At 49.5% G+C, this 21484-nt stretch overlaps 1 protein-coding gene across 1 annotated transcript in view; it reads left to right on the top strand.

Moving 5' to 3' along the window:
* Positions 1 to 21484, top strand: part of EFHD1 (EF-hand domain family member D1) — a 41669-nt gene that overhangs the window by 16119 nt on the left and 4066 nt on the right. The window contains exons 2-3 of the mRNA XM_032398750.1: positions 6866 to 7013; positions 13962 to 14096. Of these exons, the coding sequence (XP_032254641.1) occupies positions 6866 to 7013; positions 13962 to 14096 (283 nt within the window). The remainder of the gene's footprint in view (positions 1 to 6865; positions 7014 to 13961; positions 14097 to 21484) is intronic.

Raw genomic sequence — 21484 nt, 5'->3', positions numbered from 1 at the left:
CAAGGCCTTTCTACGTAAAAGAAAGCTGGGGCGATCGTCTCAACACTAAGACATTTTCTGGGGCACTGCCGTCCTCCTGCGAACCACCCGCCCCCCACCCCCACCCCGCCGGGATCCCTGGGGAGATTCTGATGGCTGAGCCTCCGGCACACACAAAGGCTGGCTGGCTTCTTTCTTCCTTAATGGCAGGATTATTCTGTGAGGGGAAAATCAAGAAAACCCAGGGGCTCTGCACAGTGGAAGCTGAGAGAGCAAGTGATTCACGGAACCAGGAGGGGCTGAGCCCCGGGTGGACACTGGACACCGGCCCCTGCCCCCTTGTCCCCTTCCTAGTGGACCTTTGCTGGGGCCAGGCCAGGCGCTTTCCCAGGGCCTCGGCACCCACAGCGGTGGGCATGCTGGTGAGGGATCTCAGCCTGTCCCCCACCCCAGCCCCCCATCCAGTGACAGCCCCGGTCAGTACAGAGCCTTTCTGAGTGAGCCCTGGCAAGAGACCGGATCCCTCACACAGGCTGGGCTGGGCTGTCACTGAGCTTGGGCTTCATGGAGATTCTGCATAAGAGGCCTGGGCAGGCTGTGCATTTGGGTTCCCCCCAGAACGCTAAAGATGTTGATAGCTGTGTGAGGCCCAGTCGAGAGAGGGCAGCTCTTCAGAGCAGGAGCCCTGGAAGCCGTCTTCGTTTTCATGACTGCAGACAGGTAGTCCTTTTAAAAATAGCTCCTCTCCTTGGCTGCTCACTGGGTGCCAGGGCGAAGTGTGGGTGTGTTATCTCCCTGCCCGAGTGTCTCCCAAGCGGGTGGCAGGGCTGGGTGTCAACGCCGGCCCGTGTCTGCAGGGCTGTCCCCAGGGCTGATGGGACTAGAGTCTCTCCTAGCAGATCCTGGAGAGTATAAAGATGACGGGGACTGAGGATCTTTTAAAGCAAAAAACATGGGGAAAGTTCACCAATTCAGAGGAGGGCTGGAAGGACACCCCAGGAAGCAAACAAGGGTGCAGTGCAGGGGCTTGAGTTTCTGGGTGGTTTTTCTTTAACATCCTGGGTTGCCATCAATAAGAAAAATCTGGGTTAAAATTTAAATTAATGAAAAAAAACTGGTATTAGGAGCTACAGTGTTGGTAGGGGAGGAGCCAAGGGCTTAAGGGGACTCCAAGGAGCCTGCAAGCATTTGAAAGACAGAAACTGTGGGGAGGGAAAGGGAACATTTTGATGGTTTGAAGTAGGGGGAGGGGAATGCAGGTTTAGGCCAGGCTTGTAGGGAGAAAGCAAGCCCCAGATGGGCCTGGAGTTTCCCCTGAAGCCTGGTCTCACACCCCATTCTGGCCAAGGCTTTCTGTCCCCGGTGGCAGGGGTTGGGTGGCAGGGGTTGGGGACCTGGGGGGTGTTTTGGTCGGTGAGTCTGACCCAGGCAGGCTGTTGTAGGTGCCGTTCCCTTTCCATGGGGCTGGGTTCCAAATCAAAAGGAAGTTGATAGCATTTTCTTGGGGGTGGGGGAGGAGGCAAAGGAGGTTTCCAGAATGCAGGAAAGGAATCTGACTGCATTCACCTTTCCGACAGGCACGAAAGTTGGGTAAGTCAGCCAGTGGGCACATGGCCTTGTCTAATGGGGCTTCCACACTGGGCTGCTGGTGGAGAGGGGCTCTGAGCCTGCTCGAGATGACTTTTGCCCCCTGGCCCAGCCTTGAGGGCCTCTGCCTCCTGCCACCTCCAGCTTCCTGCAGCCACACCCACCATGGGATGTGATAATGAAGTCCTACAGCCTTCAGAAAGGCCTTTGTCTTTTTAATACCGTACTTCCCCGGGAATCTCTCTGCATTAGCTTTGAGGGGCAACCTTGGCATTCTGTTAGAACTGCCTGAATATCAAGTCTTACTCCCCACCCCCAGATTAACTCTGGTGGCTGGGTTGCTCAGCCCAGGACTCAGGCTGTTGGCTCGGGCATCAGGCGAGGGGTCTTCCTCCTGGTTAACCTTGGGCTGGTTGACCTCAATGGGCCCCCGTGTCTTCATAAGCCAGACAGTCCTACACCCCTCAGAGTAGTGCTGGAGGGTTGAATCAGATGAAATTTATTTGAAGGGCTTCCCTGGTGAGACTGTTTCTCCAGATGTTTGTAAGATGGCAACCCTGGTATTCTTTTGGTCCAAAACGAATGGCTTTGCATGTGTGAGTGATCTGCTGCACCGTGCTCTGAGACCAGACTCAGAATCCACGCACGTTCAGGACTCAGCAGTGTGGCTCCTACCATTTCTGCCAGAGTCTTCAGGTATAAGTTGTAAAAGGTGTAAATCTGACAGTCCCAGTAGTGGTCTGTTTGTTGGGGACATTGAGTGTGCACTCTGCCCCTCCTCCCCCACCGAGTTGTGGGGCATGTAGTAGAGATTCAGTTAATGACCATCCCTGCCTTCCCTGCTCCCCTGCAAAGCCAGGCGTCTGCTGGGAAGTCCCAGGTTCGTTCTCATCCTTAGGGAGTGGCTTCACCGCATACTTCTGCTTTCCCCATCTATCCAGTGGGGTGACTAATGACCACTTCACAGCACTATCGGATTAAACGAGGTGATTTTGCACAGGGCCCAACGCTTAGTAAGCTCTCGATAAACCAGAAACACAGGCGGCTGCTATTAATTCTTTATAAGGCTGGTGTAAAGATGAAAAGGATGGGCATATGAGACAATGTGCTGAGAACCGCAGAGCAGACCAGTTTGAGCTATTAGGTGCTTTGAGCCCCACGGCGTGCACGGCCCATACGGTCGCTGGCTGCTTTGAGAGGAGCAGATACAACAGAAAAGATGACAAAGGGGATCTGGGAGGTTTTTCCTGCCTGTCTTGCAAAGCCAGGCCCTGAAGGAAGTGACCATGGACCAGCCCTTGTAGAGAGGGTCACTTTGAAGAGGGAAGGATGCACTTCTCTGTTATAAATCCAAGCTCCACAGGGAGGGGTGAGGACACCACTCATGTGTCGCTTTATGGTCCTGCCAGGGCTTACCACAGCTGGCCCTTGGCCAGTGCTTCGGGGAGGGACGAAGGCAGGCGGCCTTTACTGAGTCCTGGGGAGTGAACCCTGCTCTTCCCGGCCCTGCTCGGCTTTGGAGATGTCCCTCCCCACATCTACACGCCGGCTTTATTTCTGTGCCAGGCGGATGGCCCACTGCACCACCCAGACCCGCCCGCCTAGCGGCACCTGGGCCCCTTCCCTCTACCTGGGACTTGCCCGCTGGGGTGCTGGGCTTCTGCTTCCAGGCCCTGACTCACCAAAGTGGTCACGTTGAAAGATTTCTACCCATTTAAAGATTTCTTTAAATTCCTTTAACCTGTTTCCAGACTTTGCTGAGGCCCTTTCTGAAATATTTCTCCTTTTTCTTAGGCCTGGAGAATGTCTCAGGCTTGTGGGCCTAACAGAAAGTTTGCAGAGAGGAGGAACAGAGAGGAGTATTGAAGGGCGGTTTCCAAACCTTTTTTTTTTTTTTTTAGGATTTTATTTATTTATTGGACAGAGAGAGAGAGAGAGAGACAGAGCACTAGTGGGGGCAGGGTGGAGAGGGAGAAGCAGGCTCCCCGCTGAGCAGGGAGCCCAAGGTGGGGCTCGATCCCAGGACCCTGGGATCATGACCTGAACCAAAGGCAGACTCTTAAACGACTGAGCCACCCAGGCGCCCCTTTTCCAAGCCTTCTTGACTCCTGTCAGTCAGAACCTCAGAAGAGACGCAGAAGGCTGACGTCTGAGCCCTTCCCAGTGCATGACCCCGTAGTGCCAGCCCCACTGTGCTGGGGGAGGCCGTACTTGCTCAGGGTTATGTGAGCAGGGAACCCCAGTCCGTTCTTCCCCTGCTGGGTGAGGACCAATTCCTGCGTGTTCCCTGACCTGTTCTTGTCTCTTCCATCCTCCTTTCCAGCTTCTCTCTGGTTCTGGGACCGCCCCCCCCCCCGCCCCCCACACCTAGGCTTTCACTGCTCCCTTTTCTCTTCCTCCTCCTCTGTGTTGAGACCCTACCCCTCTTTGCTTTTGCCCCCAGTGATTCACATCTTAGATGCACCGCCCTTCAGTACTCCTCTCGGTTCCTCCTCTCTGCAAACTTTGCGGAGACCTGCACTAGTTGCTGAGTGGTGGGCAGAGGACATTTAGTCAAGATCCCAGCATGGTTGGTACCATTGTGGTAATTTAACTGACCTGTCCTCCTAACCCTGAATTGTTCAGAGAGGGGTTTCCCGAAGTGTTTTCCTTGGAACACCAGGTTGCCAAGATGAGCCGTGCCTACTTCTAGTGGAAAGTTCCTGAACACAGAGGATTGTGTGATCAGATGAGTCTGTGTGCTTTGTTTCCCTGCGGTAGGTTTCAGATGACCAATAGGAAGGTTCTGGAAAGTTCCACACTATAGAAGCCTGTTTATTTTGACTAGGACTCCCTGTAACAGAGACTGTCCCTCCAGCCTCTTTGTAAGAGCTCTTCTTACCCCAGGTCTTATTCTTGTTGGCTCTTTTTGCCAGAAAGCTCTTCCCTGTGTTGGTTCAAGTCCAGCTCTGTCATGTCCACGCATAGAGCCCAGCTCTTACTGCTCTTTGGGAATGTTCATGGAAAGTTTAAGTGCATCATGGGAAGACTGTGCTCTGCTTCCCGGGGCCAGATACTGTTGGTTCCTTCCACTCCCATCCTTGTGTGGGGTCTTAAGTCCATTGACCTTCTTAGGTACTTAGGCACACCCCCCCCAGCCCCCCCCGCCGCCGACCAGGCCCACATCCCACAACGTGTGGGGCCGGCCTGGAGTGGAGAAGACTCACAGGCTGGGGAGGACTGTGATCCCCTTCTTTCAGGGATTGTGGGAACACAGAGCTGCTGTGTTAGGAAATACCCAGCAGGGGGAGGCGGCATCTGCTGAGTATCGGAGGACTGACAATGGGGCTGTTGGCTCTCAGAGAAGGAAGGGGGCAGCTCCCTGAGCTTGGGGGTACAGAAAAGCCACTGAGGACAGTGGGGTGGTGGGAGGTGCATTCTGGGTGGGAGGAATGGCATGAGTCGGCTGCTGTGGCTGAAACAGAGCCCACTGGGGAGTACTGGGCCTCATCTCTGGCCTGACCACGTGGGCCTCAAAATACCACCAGCGCTCAGGGTTAGATTTCTGATTGCCCACAGGCTGCATTCCTTGGTGGGTGGTGGTGTGGGTGCCAACAATGGTGGGCTTTTGTTGTTGGGAGGGTGGGGAGAGGGATAGATAGTGAAGGAGCCTGATTCGTTTATCTATTTTTACTGTGGGGGAAAATACACGTAAAATTTGCCACCTTGACCATGAGGCGTGCCGTTCAGTGTATATTCACTGCCATCTGTCTCCAGACCTTTTCCTCATCCCAGACTGAAACTCTACCCATGAAACAGTCACTCCCCAGGCCCTGGTAACCACTGTTCTACTTTCTGTCTCCATGATTTGACTCTTCTCGGGCCCTCAGACAAGTGCAGTTATATAGTATTTGTTCTTTTCTGTCTGGCTTGTCTCAGCCCTGCCGTAATGTTGTCTAGGTTCCTCCCCGAGGTAGCGTGTGTCAGATTTTCCCTCCTTTTTATTGTGAATAATATCCTATTGTATAAATACACCGTGTTCCTTTGTATGGATATACTGTATTTTGTTTATCCATTCATCAGAAATGGACACCTGGGTTGTTTACACCTTTTGGCTGCTGTGAACTGATTTGCTTTGTAAACAAGGTGTTCAGACCTGAACAACAAGGATCCCTGAGGAGCAGAAAATGGAACAGACTTGGAGGGAGAAGAGCTGGGGGGTCAGTAAGAAAACCCCGTCACAGCCCAGGTGTGTGGAGAAGTAGGGGGTGGACAGGTTGGCAGAAAGCAGAGGACAGAAGCTTGAAGAAGGATCCCCCCTCCGTGATGAGGCTGGGTTTGTTTCCAGGCAGGGAACTGGGGGGCTGGAGGGACACCAGCAGAGATGCTGGCTCTGTGGTAAAACCCGGCCAACAGGTCAGAGCCAGGTCCTCTCTCAGCAGACACTCACAGAGATGGGACCGTTTGGACCTGGAGGCTAGATGAGCGTGCCAGAGAGCCGGGGCCCGGACAGCCGCATGCAAGGGTGGGAACCAGCTTCCATAGGCAGGAGACCAGAAGGATGAACGGAGAGGGGCGCCTGGGTGGCTCAGTCAGTTGGGTATCTGACTCTTTTTTTTTTTTTTTTTTTAAGATTTTATTTATTTTTTGACAGAGAGAGAGACAGCGAGAGAGGAAACACAAGCAGAGGGAGTGGGAGAGGGAGAAGCGGGGCTCCCACCAAGCAGGCTGCCCAATGTGGGGCTCGATCCCAGGACCCTGGGATCATGACCTGAGCCGAAGGCAGGGGCTTAACCAACTGAGCCACCCAGGCGCCCCGGGCATCTGACTCTTGATTCGGCTCAGGTCATGATCTCGGGGCTCCGGGATGGAGCCCCGAGTTGGGCTCCCTGCTCAGCATGGAGTCTGCTTCTCCCTCTCCCTCTGCTCCTCCCCCACTCTCTCGCACTCTCTCGCTCGCTCTCTCTCAAATAAGTAAATAAAGAAAATCTTTTAAAAAAGAATAAGAAGGAAGAACGGAGGGGTTTGTGGAAGTGGGGGAGGCAGGGACCCAAACTTAGGCCTTGTTAGGGGGATACAAGACCTGACAACAACCATGTTATACAGGATCCCCTCTGAATCGTGTCGTGCAGTGCCCGAAGGTGTTTCAAGAAGGGGGACCCTTCTGATCTGGTGACCCAAGTGGGCACTGCAAAGCAGCAGGTGACAGTTATTTTCCAGTAAATGAGGCCAAAAGAATTACGTGTTTGGGAGAGTGACAAGTATCCTATGGTCCTGGCCGTGGTGGTCCCTTGTCAGCATCCTTCCTTTGACCCCGCAGGTATGACGCTGGACGGGACGGCTTCATTGACCTGATGGAGCTGAAGCTGATGATGGAGAAGCTGGGGGCCCCCCAGACCCACCTGGGCCTGAAAAACATGATCAAGGAAGTGGATGAGGACTTTGACGGCCAGCTCAGCTTCCGCGAGGTACCTGAGTCCCTGCGTTGGAGGGCCCCTGAGAGGAACCTCACAGTTACGGGCCCCTGGAGCACAAGTGGTTTTGGCCTCTCCCGAACACTGATTGGACAGTTAACCTAGAGTTCTTTAAAAATATCTTTAAAAAGCTAGTGAACTGCAGTGCTGGCATGGGAAAATGCTCGGTAAGCAGATAGAAAGTCACTGTGGGTAGGACAACCTCATTTGGGTGAATGTTTGGGTGTGGAGAAATCTGGAAGGATGTTTACCAAGTAGTGGATATGTGTGGGTGCAAAGTTTTGGTAGTTTTATGATTTTATACTTTTTTAGGTATCAAAACTTTCAACTTTTATAATAAGCATAAAGATAGTCAAAAAGGAATTAAACAGAGGGTCTTACTCCGTGCTCATGGAGCTCCCTGTGTCCCCATAACAATCCAAGAACGGGCTTTTTGGCCTTTGAATCCCTGAAATTGCAGGCAAAATTTTGTATGTACAGGTATCTTTCTGGAAGAGTGCAAGTAGATTCGAAGTCTGACCTCTAAATGTGTGAGAACTTGGTGATAAGGCCGTTTCTATCTGGGGGGGACATCTCGGGGACACTGGGTTTCTTCCAGGGCAGGGATGCAGCCCCACAAAGAAGGGTTCCATGTCTTATGTGCTTGAGTTTTATTGCAAGGTCTCCAGACGTGTCCGTGTGCCCTGGTGTTAGAACAGGTTTGGGGACACCCGGGCTCAAAGCTCCAAGCATTAGCCCAGCTGCTAAAGTCCCATTCTGTCACATCTCAGCTGGGCCCTCGAGGGCTGGGAATAGAGAGCGCTGTCCTTGCTTCCTGGTGTGTAACCTTGGTTATTCCAGAAACAGTGGAGTTCCAGCATCCTGGTTTCTGATGGTGAGGGCTTTGGCCAAGTACGGGTCCTCTCTCCAGGCTAGATAGGGCCCGTGGACATTCTTCTGAATGTCCAAACAGGCAGCAACAAGTCCTCTCCCCAGCTGTGGTGAAACCCGCCTTGCCTCTCACTGCCCACAAATCAACTCCAGATCCCCCCTTCAATTCCTTTCCTGGACTGGCACATGCAGAGAGAGAAGATCACGGAAAACCTGTGTTGGGCATAACCCTCAGGATATTCTAGGCCAGCCTTCTCGTCTCAGAGCTAAGGAGCTAGAGGGCCCAAACGGTCAGCACTTGGCCTGAAAGCACGTTCCAGCTCAAGGCTGGACCTGGGTGGCGGGCTCGGTGCCCACGGCCTCCGGTCGTCAGCTGCCACGCTCATCTTCACAGTTGTCCCTCTGGCTCCCTGGCCTCTCGTTTGGCTCCTTTGTATCATTCGTGCTAGGCATTGGCTCTTTCAACCCAGCTATCCCTGGGGTAGAGAAGGTACAAGCTTTCGTGTGGGTGAAGCTTTGGAGGCAACAGCAGGGAAAGAGCTTCTGTGGCAAAGTTATGACCTGTGCGGAACAGAAATCGAGAGGGTGTTGAGAGGTCTGTGCAAGTCACCAGCCGAGCTAAGACGCAGTCCCAGGAGCCACCCAAACGTGCTCCTCGTTGAATCCAAGAGGCTTGGTTAGCTTTCGCTTAGCTGCAGGTTTGGCCATTTCCCACAGAAATGCCCACAGGTGGACATCAGAGGTTTGGAAATCTCTAAAGTGTTCCTGTTGTAGGTTCTCCCCCCCCCCCGCCCCCCCACAAAGCCTCAGTGACATTCCTCTCAGTCCTTTGTCGTTGAGAGCCCCACTGTGGTCCCATCTCTAGCAGGCGCCCCAAGTTATTTTACTCCTGAGCCTCAGTTTTTCTGTCTTTAAGGGGCACCTGGGTGGCTCAGTTGGTTAAGCATCCCACTCTTGATTTTTTTTTTTTTTTAAGATTTTATTTATTTATTTGAGAGAGAGAGAATGAGAGAGAGAGAACACATGAGAGGGGATAGGGTCAGAGGGCTAAGCAGACTCCCCGCCGAGCAGGGAGCCCGATGCGGGACTCGATCCAGGGACTCCAGGATCATGACCTGAGCCGAAGACAGTCGCTTAACCAACTGAGCCACCCAGGCGCCCCCGGCACTCTTGATTTTGGCTCAGGTCATGATCTCAGGGTCGTGGGATCGAGCCCCGTGTCCAGCTGTGCACTCGGTGCAGGGTCTGCTTGAGATTCTCCCTCTCCATCTGCCCCTCCCCCTTACTCGCACTCTCTCTCTCTCTCTCAGTAAATAAATAAACTCTTTAAAAAAAATAGGGTTGTTAATAGCTTTCCCTCAGGACTGTTGTGAGAAGGGAGTTCTCTCTCCATGCCTGAATCAGTTAGAACTCCTGATGGCAAGCGACAGAGAATGCCAGCTCATTTACACAGGAAAACAACAAACAACTCTCGGCTCCCGTAGCTGGGAGATGAAGAAGTGGAAGTGCGTCGGGCACAGTAGTGCAGCATCTTTCTCTGGTCATACCTCGACCGTGCTTTCTTCTGTGTCCACCTCACCTTTTCTTTCCACATTGCGTGTTCTCCCTGACGCCTGCCAAGGTGGCTACCAGCAGCTCCAGGTTCCAGGGTCCCAGGTTAGCAGCCGCGGGGCCTGAACCGTCTCAGCTGGCCTCTGAATGGCGCTACTAGGCACACGTGCCCACCTCCTGACCAGTCACTGCACTCAGGGGACTAGGATTGGCTGGGTCCAGGTCATGCACCACAGGGCCCCATGGCCCGCGGTCCCACCATCATCATCACGTGGGGGCCAGGTTGCCAGACAGACAAAATTGCTCACTTCTACTGCTCTTCCCTCACAGCCTGGCATTTAGTAGGTGCTTAGTGAATGTTTCGGTTCCCTTTCTGTCTCTTTGGATTAAATTGACCAAAGCAGGTCACATCCACATAAAAGCTCTTTGATATGGAATGTATGTCTCCGTTAAGTGCTATTATGCTACTTTCCCCCAGTGTACAAAGCAATTGCTCTTTCTTTTAAACCATTTCCTTTCCAATTATGAAAAGAATGCATGTGGGGGCACCTGGCTGGCTCAGTGGGTGGAGCATGTGACTCTTTGTGACTCTTGATCCCAGGGTCGTGAGTTCAAGCCCCACATTGGGCACAGAGCCTACTTTATTATTATTATTTTTTTAAGATTTATTTTATTTATTTGACAGAGAGCACAAGCAGGGGGGAGCGGCAGGCAAAGGGAGAAGTAGACTCCCTGCTGAGCAAGGAGCCCGATGTAGGGCTCGATCCTGGTGACCTGAACCAAAGGCAGACACTTAACCGACTGAGCCACCCAGGTGCCCCTCCACTATATCTCTCTTAAAGAAGAATTGCTCCAAGTCCAGATGTGTGGTGGTTTTGTACGAAGGTTGTGTGATGGGTTATTGGATACCTGTCAGTACTGGGAATTGTGGGTTCCATTTTCTCCTACTCTACCCTCCCTTGGTGGGGCCCTGGCTGTGCTGGGTTGCCCATCGGCCTCATCATTGCTGATCGGACCATGGATGGACCCTCACCAGACTAGGTCCACTAGATTCCCTATCCTGGGAATTTGAAATTGGGGTGAAGTATTGCAAATTGGTTCTGCAGGTGGCTGTTCCTGCAAGATTAAGTCAGCGTTTTTATAGAACAAAAACCTTTTTGCTTAAGTCAACAAGTTTGTTTCTGTCACTTGCAATCTTAGAGTGCTAACTCATTCAGGGCAAGTGTTTGCATTACCAGTCAGAACCGTGAAATTAACTTTTTTTTTTTTTTAAATTTAGGGTGCCTGGCTGTCTCAGTTGGTAGAGCATGCGACTCTTGATCTTGGAGTTGTGAGTTCGAGTCCCATGTTAAGGGTAGCATTTACTTAAAAAAGAAATTAAATTAAAAAAAAATTTTTTTTAAAGATTATATATTTATTTATTTGACAGAGAGAGACACAGCAAGAGAGGGAACACAAGCAGGGGGATTGGGAGAGGGAGAAGCAGGCTTCACGCTGAGCAGGGAGCCTGATGCGGGGCTCGATCCCAGGACCCCAGGATCATGACCTGAGCGGAAGGCAGACACTTAACAACTGAGCCACCCAGGTGCCCCAAATTGAAAAATTCTTTAAATTTATCAGAACCATTTGATAGCTTGTGTCTGAAATCACTGTTTTAGCTTTGTTAGTTCTCTTTCTGTTTCTTTGTTTTCTGCTGCTTCCCTCCCCCCTCCCCCCTTTGCTCATAGTCACAGCTAGGACACTTTCCAATTCCCCACAACATACCAGTCTTTGTGGACTATAAATAGGAAGACAAACAAGGCTGGGCAGTTGGAGAAATTGTCATTCAGGAGTTGGTGATTATAATAAAATCAAATGGGAATGCCTGGCATGCTTTTCTGGAAGGCTGAATATTTTCAGGTTGAGCTGGATTTTTTTTTTTTTTTTTCTTTAACTGGCTGGGGCCGGGTGACACCTAAGTTATGACAGGGCTGCTGTTGGTCCTCCGTGAGCTGGCAGGGTGAGAGTGAGCACATGTGGGAAAAAAAGATCCATGAGGAGTACTTAAGCCCGCCTGTAAATACCACCTCCACTGTAGATGTGAGAAAAATGAGCCTCAGGGATAAGGAGACACCCCCCCCCCACCACCATCACCACCAGGGTCACTTGGATTGTTGCTAGGCTAGGACCATGCTCCGTCTTTCTAGAGCTGCCTTCCCAGTGTGGAGGGGCTACCTGTTTTGTATTGGCCTTGTGAAGGGAGGGATAACGGGGTGTTCTGTAAGCTGTAAATATTTTAAGGGTGGGCAGGGTGCTGAGGGACAGGTTTTCACTCCTTCCCTCTGCAGATGGCTCACATTTCCCGTGCTGGCATCTTGGCAGCTGCATTCTCTTCCATGAGAGCCGACTACAACCATCTCCCCCCAGCCCCCTTGCCCTCCATCCTGTTCTTAGGAGCCTCACCTCCGAAGGGCTTGTTTTCCAAGACTTGGAGCCCTTATTCTGGCTCTGATAGTCTGCAGCAAACTGAGCCTTTGCCGGCCTCTAGTGAGGAAGTTGGAAGCTGCAGGTGGATGAACGTGGCATTTCTGTGGCGTCAAGTGGCCCGTGGCAGCCTCTACAAAGCTACGCGTCTTTGAGCATCTTGCTTCACCCCTTGCTTCTCATGTGGCAGCATCCACAGTGGAGTTAAGAGATCCGAAGCAAGAATTACAAAGAAAGGCTTATTCGCATGGCAGTTTGGGGTGATGGTGGTAGACGCTGAGCCTTCCACTTAATGAAACACACTTCCCTCTAGGGACTAAGAGTCTTGGCAGGAAAACACAGCCAGGTTGGAATTTGGAAAGCCCGTTGGAGTTGTTTGGCCCCTCAGTCTACTTTAGGTAATGTCCTTTTCCCTTGGGGAAGCCATTCTTTAGAGGGGATGGTCATGAAGAAAAGGAAAAAAAAACCTGAAAACACAAGATTCCCCTGTAGACACATGTGTTTTATGTAGCACCTAAAACCTGGAGAGGCGTCTTTCAGTGCTGATTTGGAAAAACAAATTATAGAAGCTTGGACAACAGCTGTTTGACAAATTCACCGAAATTCTTTAGAGAAGTAAAAGTTGTAAAATCGCCTTGGGGGAAGGGCTAGAAGATGGGAGACCTGCCTTTTCAGCCTGGCTTATTTATTTAAAAATCTGTTCTGTGGTGGGGGGTGGGGGTGGGGCATCTATCCTGTGGAGGCTTTAGTACAAATTGGCTTTAAAGATTAATGCATTCAGAAAAAAAAAAAGATTAATGCATTCAAGCCACACTTTGGAATCTGGAGGAAGAGGATGGATTATTCCATAAATGGTGTGGGGATTGCTAACTAAGCATTTGGAAGAAAATAGGGTTAATGATCAACCTCACAGGATAGATCAGAATAAATTTCAAAGATTAAATATTTACACGTTTAACAAAACAAGGGGTCATAAAAGCAATAGACAAAAACATAGGTGATTGTTTCTGTAACCTTGGTGGCAAGAAAGGTTTTTCTCAGCATAACCCTGGTGCACTGGGGAGAGAGAAGGAAAAGACTGATAATTTATATAAAATTTTTGAAAGTCAAAAATGATCATAAATACGATGAAAAGGTAAGTGATGGCTGAAGTATTTGAAACATACCAGGTTCTATAAAGATCTCTTAGAAAACACCTGGGTGGCTCAGTTGGTTAAGCGTCTGCCTTCGACTCAGGTCATGATCCCAGGGTCCTGCGACTGAGCCCCGCGTCGGGCTCCCTGATCAGCAGGGAGCCTGCTTCTCCCTCTCCCTCTGCTGCTCCCCCTGCTTGGGCTCTCTCTCTTTGTCACAAATAAATAAAAAGATTTATTAAAAATAAAAAAAAAAAAGAAAAGAACACTTGTGAGAGGTGCCTGGCTGGCTCAGTCGGTAGAGCATGTGACTCTTGATCTCAGGGTCGTGAGTTCTAACCCAACACTGGATGTAGACATTCTTTAAAAAATGAAATCTTTAAAAGAAAACACTAGCAAAAGTAAACAATCTAATGCAAAAATGGGACACAAACAGAAAATATGGTTGATTAAAAAAACATCAAAATGATTTAATTTTAAGAAAATAGTTTGTATAGGTCTATTGGATTGTTTTCTTTCGTGGCCAAAAACTAAGACATTGCCAGTTTTTTGCTTTTATAGACAATGCTTCTTAAACTATTGTGCAAATGTTCCTGAGGGACAGATGCCCCAGCATTGGAATTAATGGTTGGAAAGGTGAAAGCATTTTATTTTTGGTAAATATTTCCAGAGTACCCTCCAAAAAATTTGAATCGGTTTACATTCCCTTCCACTGGATATGAAGGTGCCCATTTCCCTACGTTCTTGTGGAAAATGGGCATGTGGTTTATTTTTGACAGTGTGATAAGGGGAAAATAATTGGCCCCGTGCACATATTTATACCCGTTTTCGTATTCTTGGCAATCACGACTTTCCCCTGGGCTGGCGGGGATCGCTGTAAGTCTCCGTGAGGTTGACCTGGACTCTGATGCACCCTTTCCTGCAGTTCCTGCTCATATTCCACAAGGCCGCCGCCGGGGAGCTGGAAGAGGACAGCGGGCTGATGGCGCTGGCCAAGCTCTCCGAGATCGATGTGGCCCAGGAGGGCGTCAAAGGTGCCAAGGACTTCTTTGAAGCTAAGGTGGGTGCTTCTTGTGCAGGACCGTCCTCCCTCCTTTCACCCTGCCCAGCAGGAGCTCAGTGTCTACCTCATTCACTTGCCCAGGGCAAGCAGAACAGCAGTAGCTTAAGTGTGTGTGTCGTGTGTGATTGAAGGGGGATGAGTGTGTCTGCATGCAATCTGAAAATGCGAAGCAAAATGGAAAAACGATCAGATGGTAAGTGCCTTCCATCCTGGTTTCTTTTTTTTTTTTTTTTTTTTTTAATTTTTTTTTTTAAATTTTTTTTTTTTTTTTTTTTAAAGATTCCATTTATTGACAGAGACAGTTACAGTGAGAGAGGGAACACAAGCAGAGGGGGTGGGAGAGGGAGAAGCAGACTCTCCGCCGAGCAGGGAGCCCGATGCGGGGCTCGATCCCAGGACCCTGGGATCATGACCTGAGCTGAAGGCAGACGCCTAATGACTGAGCCACCCAGGCGCCCCTCCATCCTGGTTTCTGATCCGAATGGGTTTGCTGGTACGAGGCTCCCGGATTGACTCTGGATCCAGACTTCCCAAAAGAACTCCTCTCTGCCCCAAGCCACAGTTGAATTAACTGGAGCAGATGCCTTTACCTTTACATCTTAAGTGAACAAGTGAACAATGGGGCCAGAGGAGGGCGCCCCGGTGGCCTGCCCTCGCCCCGATTGGAACCAGTACGTGCTCCACTGACAGTGGTTCGGGGTTGGAAAGCAATCTCCAGTGCGTGGCCCCAGAGCCCTTCTGGGTGCTTCCATTCATTCACATGTTCATCCCATCATCAGACATTTTTGGAGAGCCTCCCCCTGGCTGGGCGCTGTCATATTCATCTCCACAGAGTACCCCTGCAGAAAGAGAAATTAGCCCTCCAAAGCCCCGGTCAGCCAGAGTAGTAGAGTGCAGTGGGGGAAGGCTGCCTGGGGTCAGATCCTGCCTCCTCCACTGACCCTGTTACCGCTCTGTGCCTCAGTTTTCTCATCTGTACGATGGGGGCGATAATAGGATGGCTATGAGGATTAAATGAGCTCACCTATAGAAAGTGTTTAGCAAGTGCCTGGCTCACTGTGAGCGCTCGATACGTGATAGGAGCTGTTGGGACTCCCTCCCATCCCAGATGGAAGCCAGCCTCTTGGAGAGTGTTCACTTATTCCAGGAGTGTGCCCAGAGACACAGTGTCCCTGGCAAACATCCTGGCCATGCTGGCCCCTGAGTAGGACTGTCTCCTTACATCCCCATGATGCCACTTAGAGACCGGGTCAGGCATCATTCTGCCAATATGTAGACTGTGAATCATGGCGGACCCCTAACACCTGCATTCCTCCTGCCATCATCTCAGGATTCTCGGGACAGGCCAACCACTCATGGCGCCTTCAACGCCAGCATGGTGGGTCCAATCCTGAAAGTGGTTTGGCCCTTCCTTCCTGACTTAGCACTGATTCAACACAGCTCTGGCAATGCCAGGCATACCAAGCTCTGGAAATACAACTCCTTCACGGGGAGGTAGTAGACAAAACTTGCCTTCCCCAGGACACACATAGTCTAGGGAGGAAAACAAACTCTCAGCCTTGAAAGAGAGGGAATAGAGAGGAGGGATGGGTGAATTCTGGAAGGATGGGTCCTCTCCATTCGTTGCCCGATGAGCCAACACTTGCGGATCTTTCATGATGCCTTGGGCAGGGGCCTAAGATTGAGACCCAAGTTTAATGTGACATTTTTTGGGCCACTGCTGCAACTCAGCAGGCCATGCTCTTGTTAAAGTCTGCACGAAGTCTCTGGGAACAATGAAGAATCTTGTAACCCGACTCTGATCCTTGCTCTGGTCTCCACCCCCTGTGCATTTCTTCAAATAACTGCCATGCCTTTTCACCACTGGGGCCTAGTGCCTGCTATTTCTTCACCTGGAATACCCAACCCAAAGGCCTCTTCCTGGAAAACTCTACTCCTTCCATGTTTAAAGAGTGGAGGGAGCAGAGTTTGGCTGCTTTTCCTGAGAAAGTCCACCCTCTTCTGTGTGCGGCTCCTACGAACAGAAGTGGTGTTATAATGTATCTGTTCAAGGGGCACCTGGGGGGCTCAGTGGGTTCTTGAGTTTGGCTCAGGTCCTGATAGGCATGGAGCCTGCTTAAGATTCTCTCCCTTTCCCTCTGGCCCTCCCCTATTCTCAGACATTTTTGGTGAGAGTGCAGAAATTGTCCCAGCTCTTCAGAGAGCAGTTTGGGGCTGGCTGTGAATGCTTCGTATCATTTACTTCTGGGATTCTGCCCCTAGGATTTTATCCCTTAGAGGCACTCATGCAAATAAACATAGACGTGTAGACAGGGATTTTATACAGCATTAACAGAAAAAATGGAAACAACCAGAGCTTCCATTGTCAGGGAATTGAGTCCCTGGTGGCACGCCCGCCCGTTTGCACATCCTGAAGCTATCGGAGAATGAGGTGCAGCCGCACTCGTGTGTGGACAGATGTCCAAAACAAAGGAAGCAGAACATTATGTTTGAAACCCGATTTTGTTAAATACTAAATACGACCTGGATAATTACATACCCAAGTCTTAGTAATAGCTATGACTGACTGAGGGACTTCTTTTTTATATTTTTGGAATGGAATAGTTTTATAATGTGTGTGCATGATTTTTATAAGGAGGAGAAAAGATTAAAAGAATAACAACGAAATGTTTTGAACTTGTTGAATGTCTGCCTCCTCAACCCAGACTCAAAGGCAGAGAGGTGTGTTATCTTTGTAATTACAGAGCCTGGCTCCTAATGGCCCTCACTAAATGTTTGCATGACTGACGAATGGAAGGCATCATCACGCCGATTTGGGAGAGGGCCATCAAGGAGCTGACATTTGCGACAGATGTTCAGAGATGAATGACGATTCACCTTGTAATCAAGGGAGGGCGTTCCTGCCGTGGGAACAGCAAGCACAAAGGCTCCGAGGCACGGAGGGTAAAGAACGTTGGGAGGCTGGCCCCCGTCCACACCGGATGCAGTTGCACGGGGAGCTCTGGTCTCCCCTGAAGGTCAGGCCTCCCCAGCCTGCTACCACCAGAATTATCTGCAGACCAGCTTCTCAGGCCCCCCTACCCCCCACCCCAAACCTACTTTGGATTTTCCAGGGTAGGTCCCAGATACCGTGGAGCTGACTGAGCTCTGCTCAGCCTTGCTTGGGAAACAGGGCTGCAGGTGCCAGGGGCCCTCAGAGGGCCTCCGCCTGACCAGCGCTGCGTACTGGGGATGGACTGGCCTGGGGAGAAGCTGGAGTCAGGAGGCTTCTCCAGATGTCTGGAGAATTTTAGGTCCATCAAAGGTAGTGACAGTGGAGCTGGGGAGGATCCCAAACTAACTAGCACTCTCAATACTTAATGACTGCTTGCTTGGAGGTAGATAGTAAAAAAAAAATGCCACTAGGACTAGGCTTGTGGAGCTGTGTAGAGAGGGGGTGATGATATTTTAAAAATCAAGACAGGGAAGTGCCCCCCCCCATGGGAATGGTTTGAGGAAGGGGATGGTATGCCCTTTCATTTGAAGGGCACTATGGGGGTGCCTGGCTGGCTCAGTCAGAAGAGCATGTGACTTTTGATTTCAGGGTCATGGGTTCGAGCCCCACATTGGTGTAGAGATTGCTTAAATAAATTTAAAAAAAAAATGAAGGGCACAATGTTGGTTGTAAATAGTTTCATTCGTGTTCTGCGGGACAGAACTTGGTCATACCTGGCTGCATGGGAGAATACCAAATGCCTTTCTTCCTCGGGATTTGTGTGCCCAGCTGTAATTCTGCTGCTAGGAAGGATGGGGACGCTAGATACTGAGGGTCGTGGAATAATCTTCCACACTTGTCCGTTGCTGAACCAAGCACTGGCAAGAGCTGGAATACCATTACCCTGACTGGGCTTTCTTCTGGAGCCCAGGGTCGGGTCCATCTCCCCAGACCCTTGGGCCATGTGCCAGGGGAACGTCTTGGAGGACGAGAGAAGGGAGGAAATGAATATCCTTCATGGACGCCCGACTACACAGACCGTGGGATCCGCCTTCACAAGATACAAGTAGCACCTCGAGAATTAGAGGAGAGTGACTATGGTAGAACACAGCGGTGACTGGACTGTGGGGAAGGATGTGAGCGGAGACACAAGGAAACCCTGGAGAAAAATGCCATTTTGGAGGACAGGAGCGCTTTTAAGAAAAGTTGAAGTCAGATGAGGCCAGAGTGGGGGTCTTGGGTCTGGCAAGCAGGTCAGTTAGAGATTTTTGAGAGACCAGGTTCCCTGTGAAGGGCAGATGGCAGTAGGGTAAGAGGTGAGTGGGAACTGGGGAGGAACAGCCTGACTTTTCTGTGTAGACGGCTGGTAGAGGAGGCCTGGACAAAGTGGGGATGGTAGCTTGGGATTAGAGAAGAACTTTTGGTTTGTTGTTGTTGTTTTTAAACCTAGAGTAGACAGATGTTGGTGTGTTTTTAGAGCCCAGGGAAGTGGTCCACAGAGAAGAAAACATGAAGACACGGAGTGGGGTGATTGTCGAGACAGGACTCACAGACCATAGAATCAAGGAGAGAGGTAGACTTTTTTTTTTTTTTAAGATTTTATTTGTTTATTTGCCAGAGAGAGAGAGAAAACAAGCAGGGGGAGCGGCAGAGGCAGAGGGAGAAGCAGGCTCCCCGCTGAGCAGGGAGCCCTACGTGGGGCTCGAATCCAGGACCCTGCGATCATGACCTGAGCCGAAGGCAGATGCTTAACCGACTGAGCCACCCAGGTGTCCCGGCTTTTCTTTTTTTTTTTAAGATTTTATTTATTTATTTGAGAGAGCGAGAGAGCACAAGCTGGGGGAGGGGCAGAGGCAGAGGGAGAAGCAAACTCCCTGCTGAGCAGGGAGCCCTACGTGGGGCTTGAAACTAGGACCCTGAGGTCATGACCTGAGCTGAAGGCAGACGCTTAACCTACTGAGCCACCTGGGCGCCCCAAGAGGTAGACTTTTATAGTGGAGGACAAGGACCCCAAGTGAGGGAGTTACAAGGACCTCTTCCCCCTCTGACCTGGCCAGCAATAGTGGACAGGTGGGCCTTAGGTCTGTGCCTTATCTAACGCTCACACAGACACTCTGGAGGGAGGTGGTAGCATCCTGCTCTGCAGCTGAGGACTGAGGCTTAGACAGTGGTTTGTTGGTGAATGTTTAGCAACTGGCTCTCTGAACAGAGTACGCATGTACATATATGCCTACGTTTATTATAAATTTTAATGATATAAAGGATAGATAGCACACAATTTACAAATAATAAAGTATATACTACTTTAATTATAAATTCCACATGGTCTATTGATTCTCAAAGAACGACTCCTTGATTTTTGCTGGGCTCTATCTGTTGCCAGCCTATGGTTGCAACTGACAGAAGAATCTAGGTCCAACATGAATGTTGGTCGGTATTTTGTTTAAGTTAATTCATAAGAAAAAGTGAAGGGACATATGTCAGAATTTCATTCATTCCTCAATGATGTGAGCAACTTCTTTGCTGAATTTTTTTTTTTTTTAAGATTTCATTTATTTATTTGAGAGAGAGAGCATGGAGGGGGGCAGAGGGAGATGGAGAAGCAGACTCCCCGCTGAGCAGGGAGCCTGATGTGGGGTTCCCTCCCAGGACCCCGGGATCATGACCTGAACCGAAGGCAGACACTTCACTGAACCATCCAGGTGCCCCCTCGCCGAATTGGTAATAGTTTTCAAGTACTGGAAGAATATTCCCTGAATTTCTTTGGAGCTATTCATAATATAAAGGCTACAGACACTACACATTTTTCAGCTTAATCTGCATTTTTAACATTTCCCTTTCTTAAGAAAACTTTCTTAAGAAAAGATTGTCAATGAAACAATAAATCAAGCCCTACTTTGTAGCATTTTGTTGGGTTCCAAGGTGTAAATACTCCCACTAGGGTTGCTTGCAAGCTTCCAGCAGGATGTTGCTGAAAGTAGATTTGGAGTCACAGTGCATTATTGTGTAGGATTCCCACCTTAGAGATATAACTGAAACAGACAACCTCCAAAACAGAAAGAGTAAAATGTAGCAAGATAATCAAGAAACAATGACTTTGTAATATTTATTTCTTTTGTTTCTAATATAATTTAATTATAGATTTATATAATTAAACTTTTAATATATTTTTTAAAGATTTTATTTATTTGTCAGAGAGATAGAGAACACAAGTAGGGGGAGTGGCAGGCAGAGGGAGAAGCAGGCTTCCTGCTGAGCAAGGAGCCCGATGAGGGACTCGATCCCAGGACCCTGGGATCATGACCTGAGTCGAAGGCAGATGCTGAACCGACTGAGCAACCCAGGAGTCCCCCCTTTTTTTTTTAACTTTTAATATTTAAAAGCCAGCTCATAAAATTCCTGAAAACCAAACAAGGAAAAAAATAAATAAAGGTGAGGAGAGGTGTCAAGGCTAGACAAAGGGACCTGGGGTCCAAATTTTCAGCCTGAGTCCGGGGACAGAGGTTGATGAGAGTCAGCATGAGCCGGGCTCTACTCTAGGCAATTAAATCTGTCTTCTAGTGACTCTGATGTAGGGAGCCAGAAGAGAACTGTTTGGGACAGAGCAGGGCCTCAAGTGCCTAAGAAATACCTGGGAAATTTTGAAAACATAATTTCCTAGTCCCTAGCCCTAGGGATTCTGATTTGGAAAGATTAAAAGCGTAAGATTTTGTGGTTAATATTTTCAGAGAGATCCTGTGTTCAAACATGGACCCCTGTGCAGTGCAGGGAGAAGGTAGGAAGGGATGTTACCATTTTTCATTGAGATGTGAGAATCTGCATTGTGCTACCAAGGAGATAATGGATTGAAAACCAGAACGGACGGGATAAAGAGCATTGTCGGAAATGGTAAATCTCAGCTGCGTTGGCAGAGAAGTGAATGAGTGAACCAGAGAATACACAAGGTGACACCCAAATGTGGAAGCTCATGATGGAGAAAAGATGATGGACCCAGGAACATGCTAGTTAAAAATAGTGAGAGGTCAGGGCACCTGGCTGGCTCAGTCGGTAGAACATGGAACTCTAGATTTCAGGGATCGAGCCCCATGTTGGACTTGGAGCCTACCTAAAATTAAAAAAAAATAGAGGTTAGGACACATTGATGTAAAATCATTAAACACTGAATGAAAGGGAATGCTTTTTTATAAATTTGAGATAATAGGTAGACAATGTGATGAATTGTAAAGACATTTAGGTTAACTCCCCCCACCCCAAAAAAACAGTTAAGCTGGGGAATTTAGGGATTAATTCTTTAATGTTACACATTTTTTTCAATGTCACAAACTAGTTCAGACATACTGAAAAAGATTATATCACGTTCATTCTCTAAAGCCATCATGATTCTGATAACATCAGATAAAAACACATCAGA

Source organism: Phoca vitulina, unplaced genomic scaffold, assembly GCF_004348235.1.
Source record: "Phoca vitulina isolate PV1807 unplaced genomic scaffold, GSC_HSeal_1.0 scaffold1, whole genome shotgun sequence".
Classification (NCBI taxonomy): domain Eukaryota; kingdom Metazoa; phylum Chordata; class Mammalia; order Carnivora; family Phocidae; genus Phoca; species Phoca vitulina.
The sequence above is the reverse complement of the archived record's forward strand: the minus strand, read 5'-3'. Positions and strand labels throughout refer to the sequence as shown.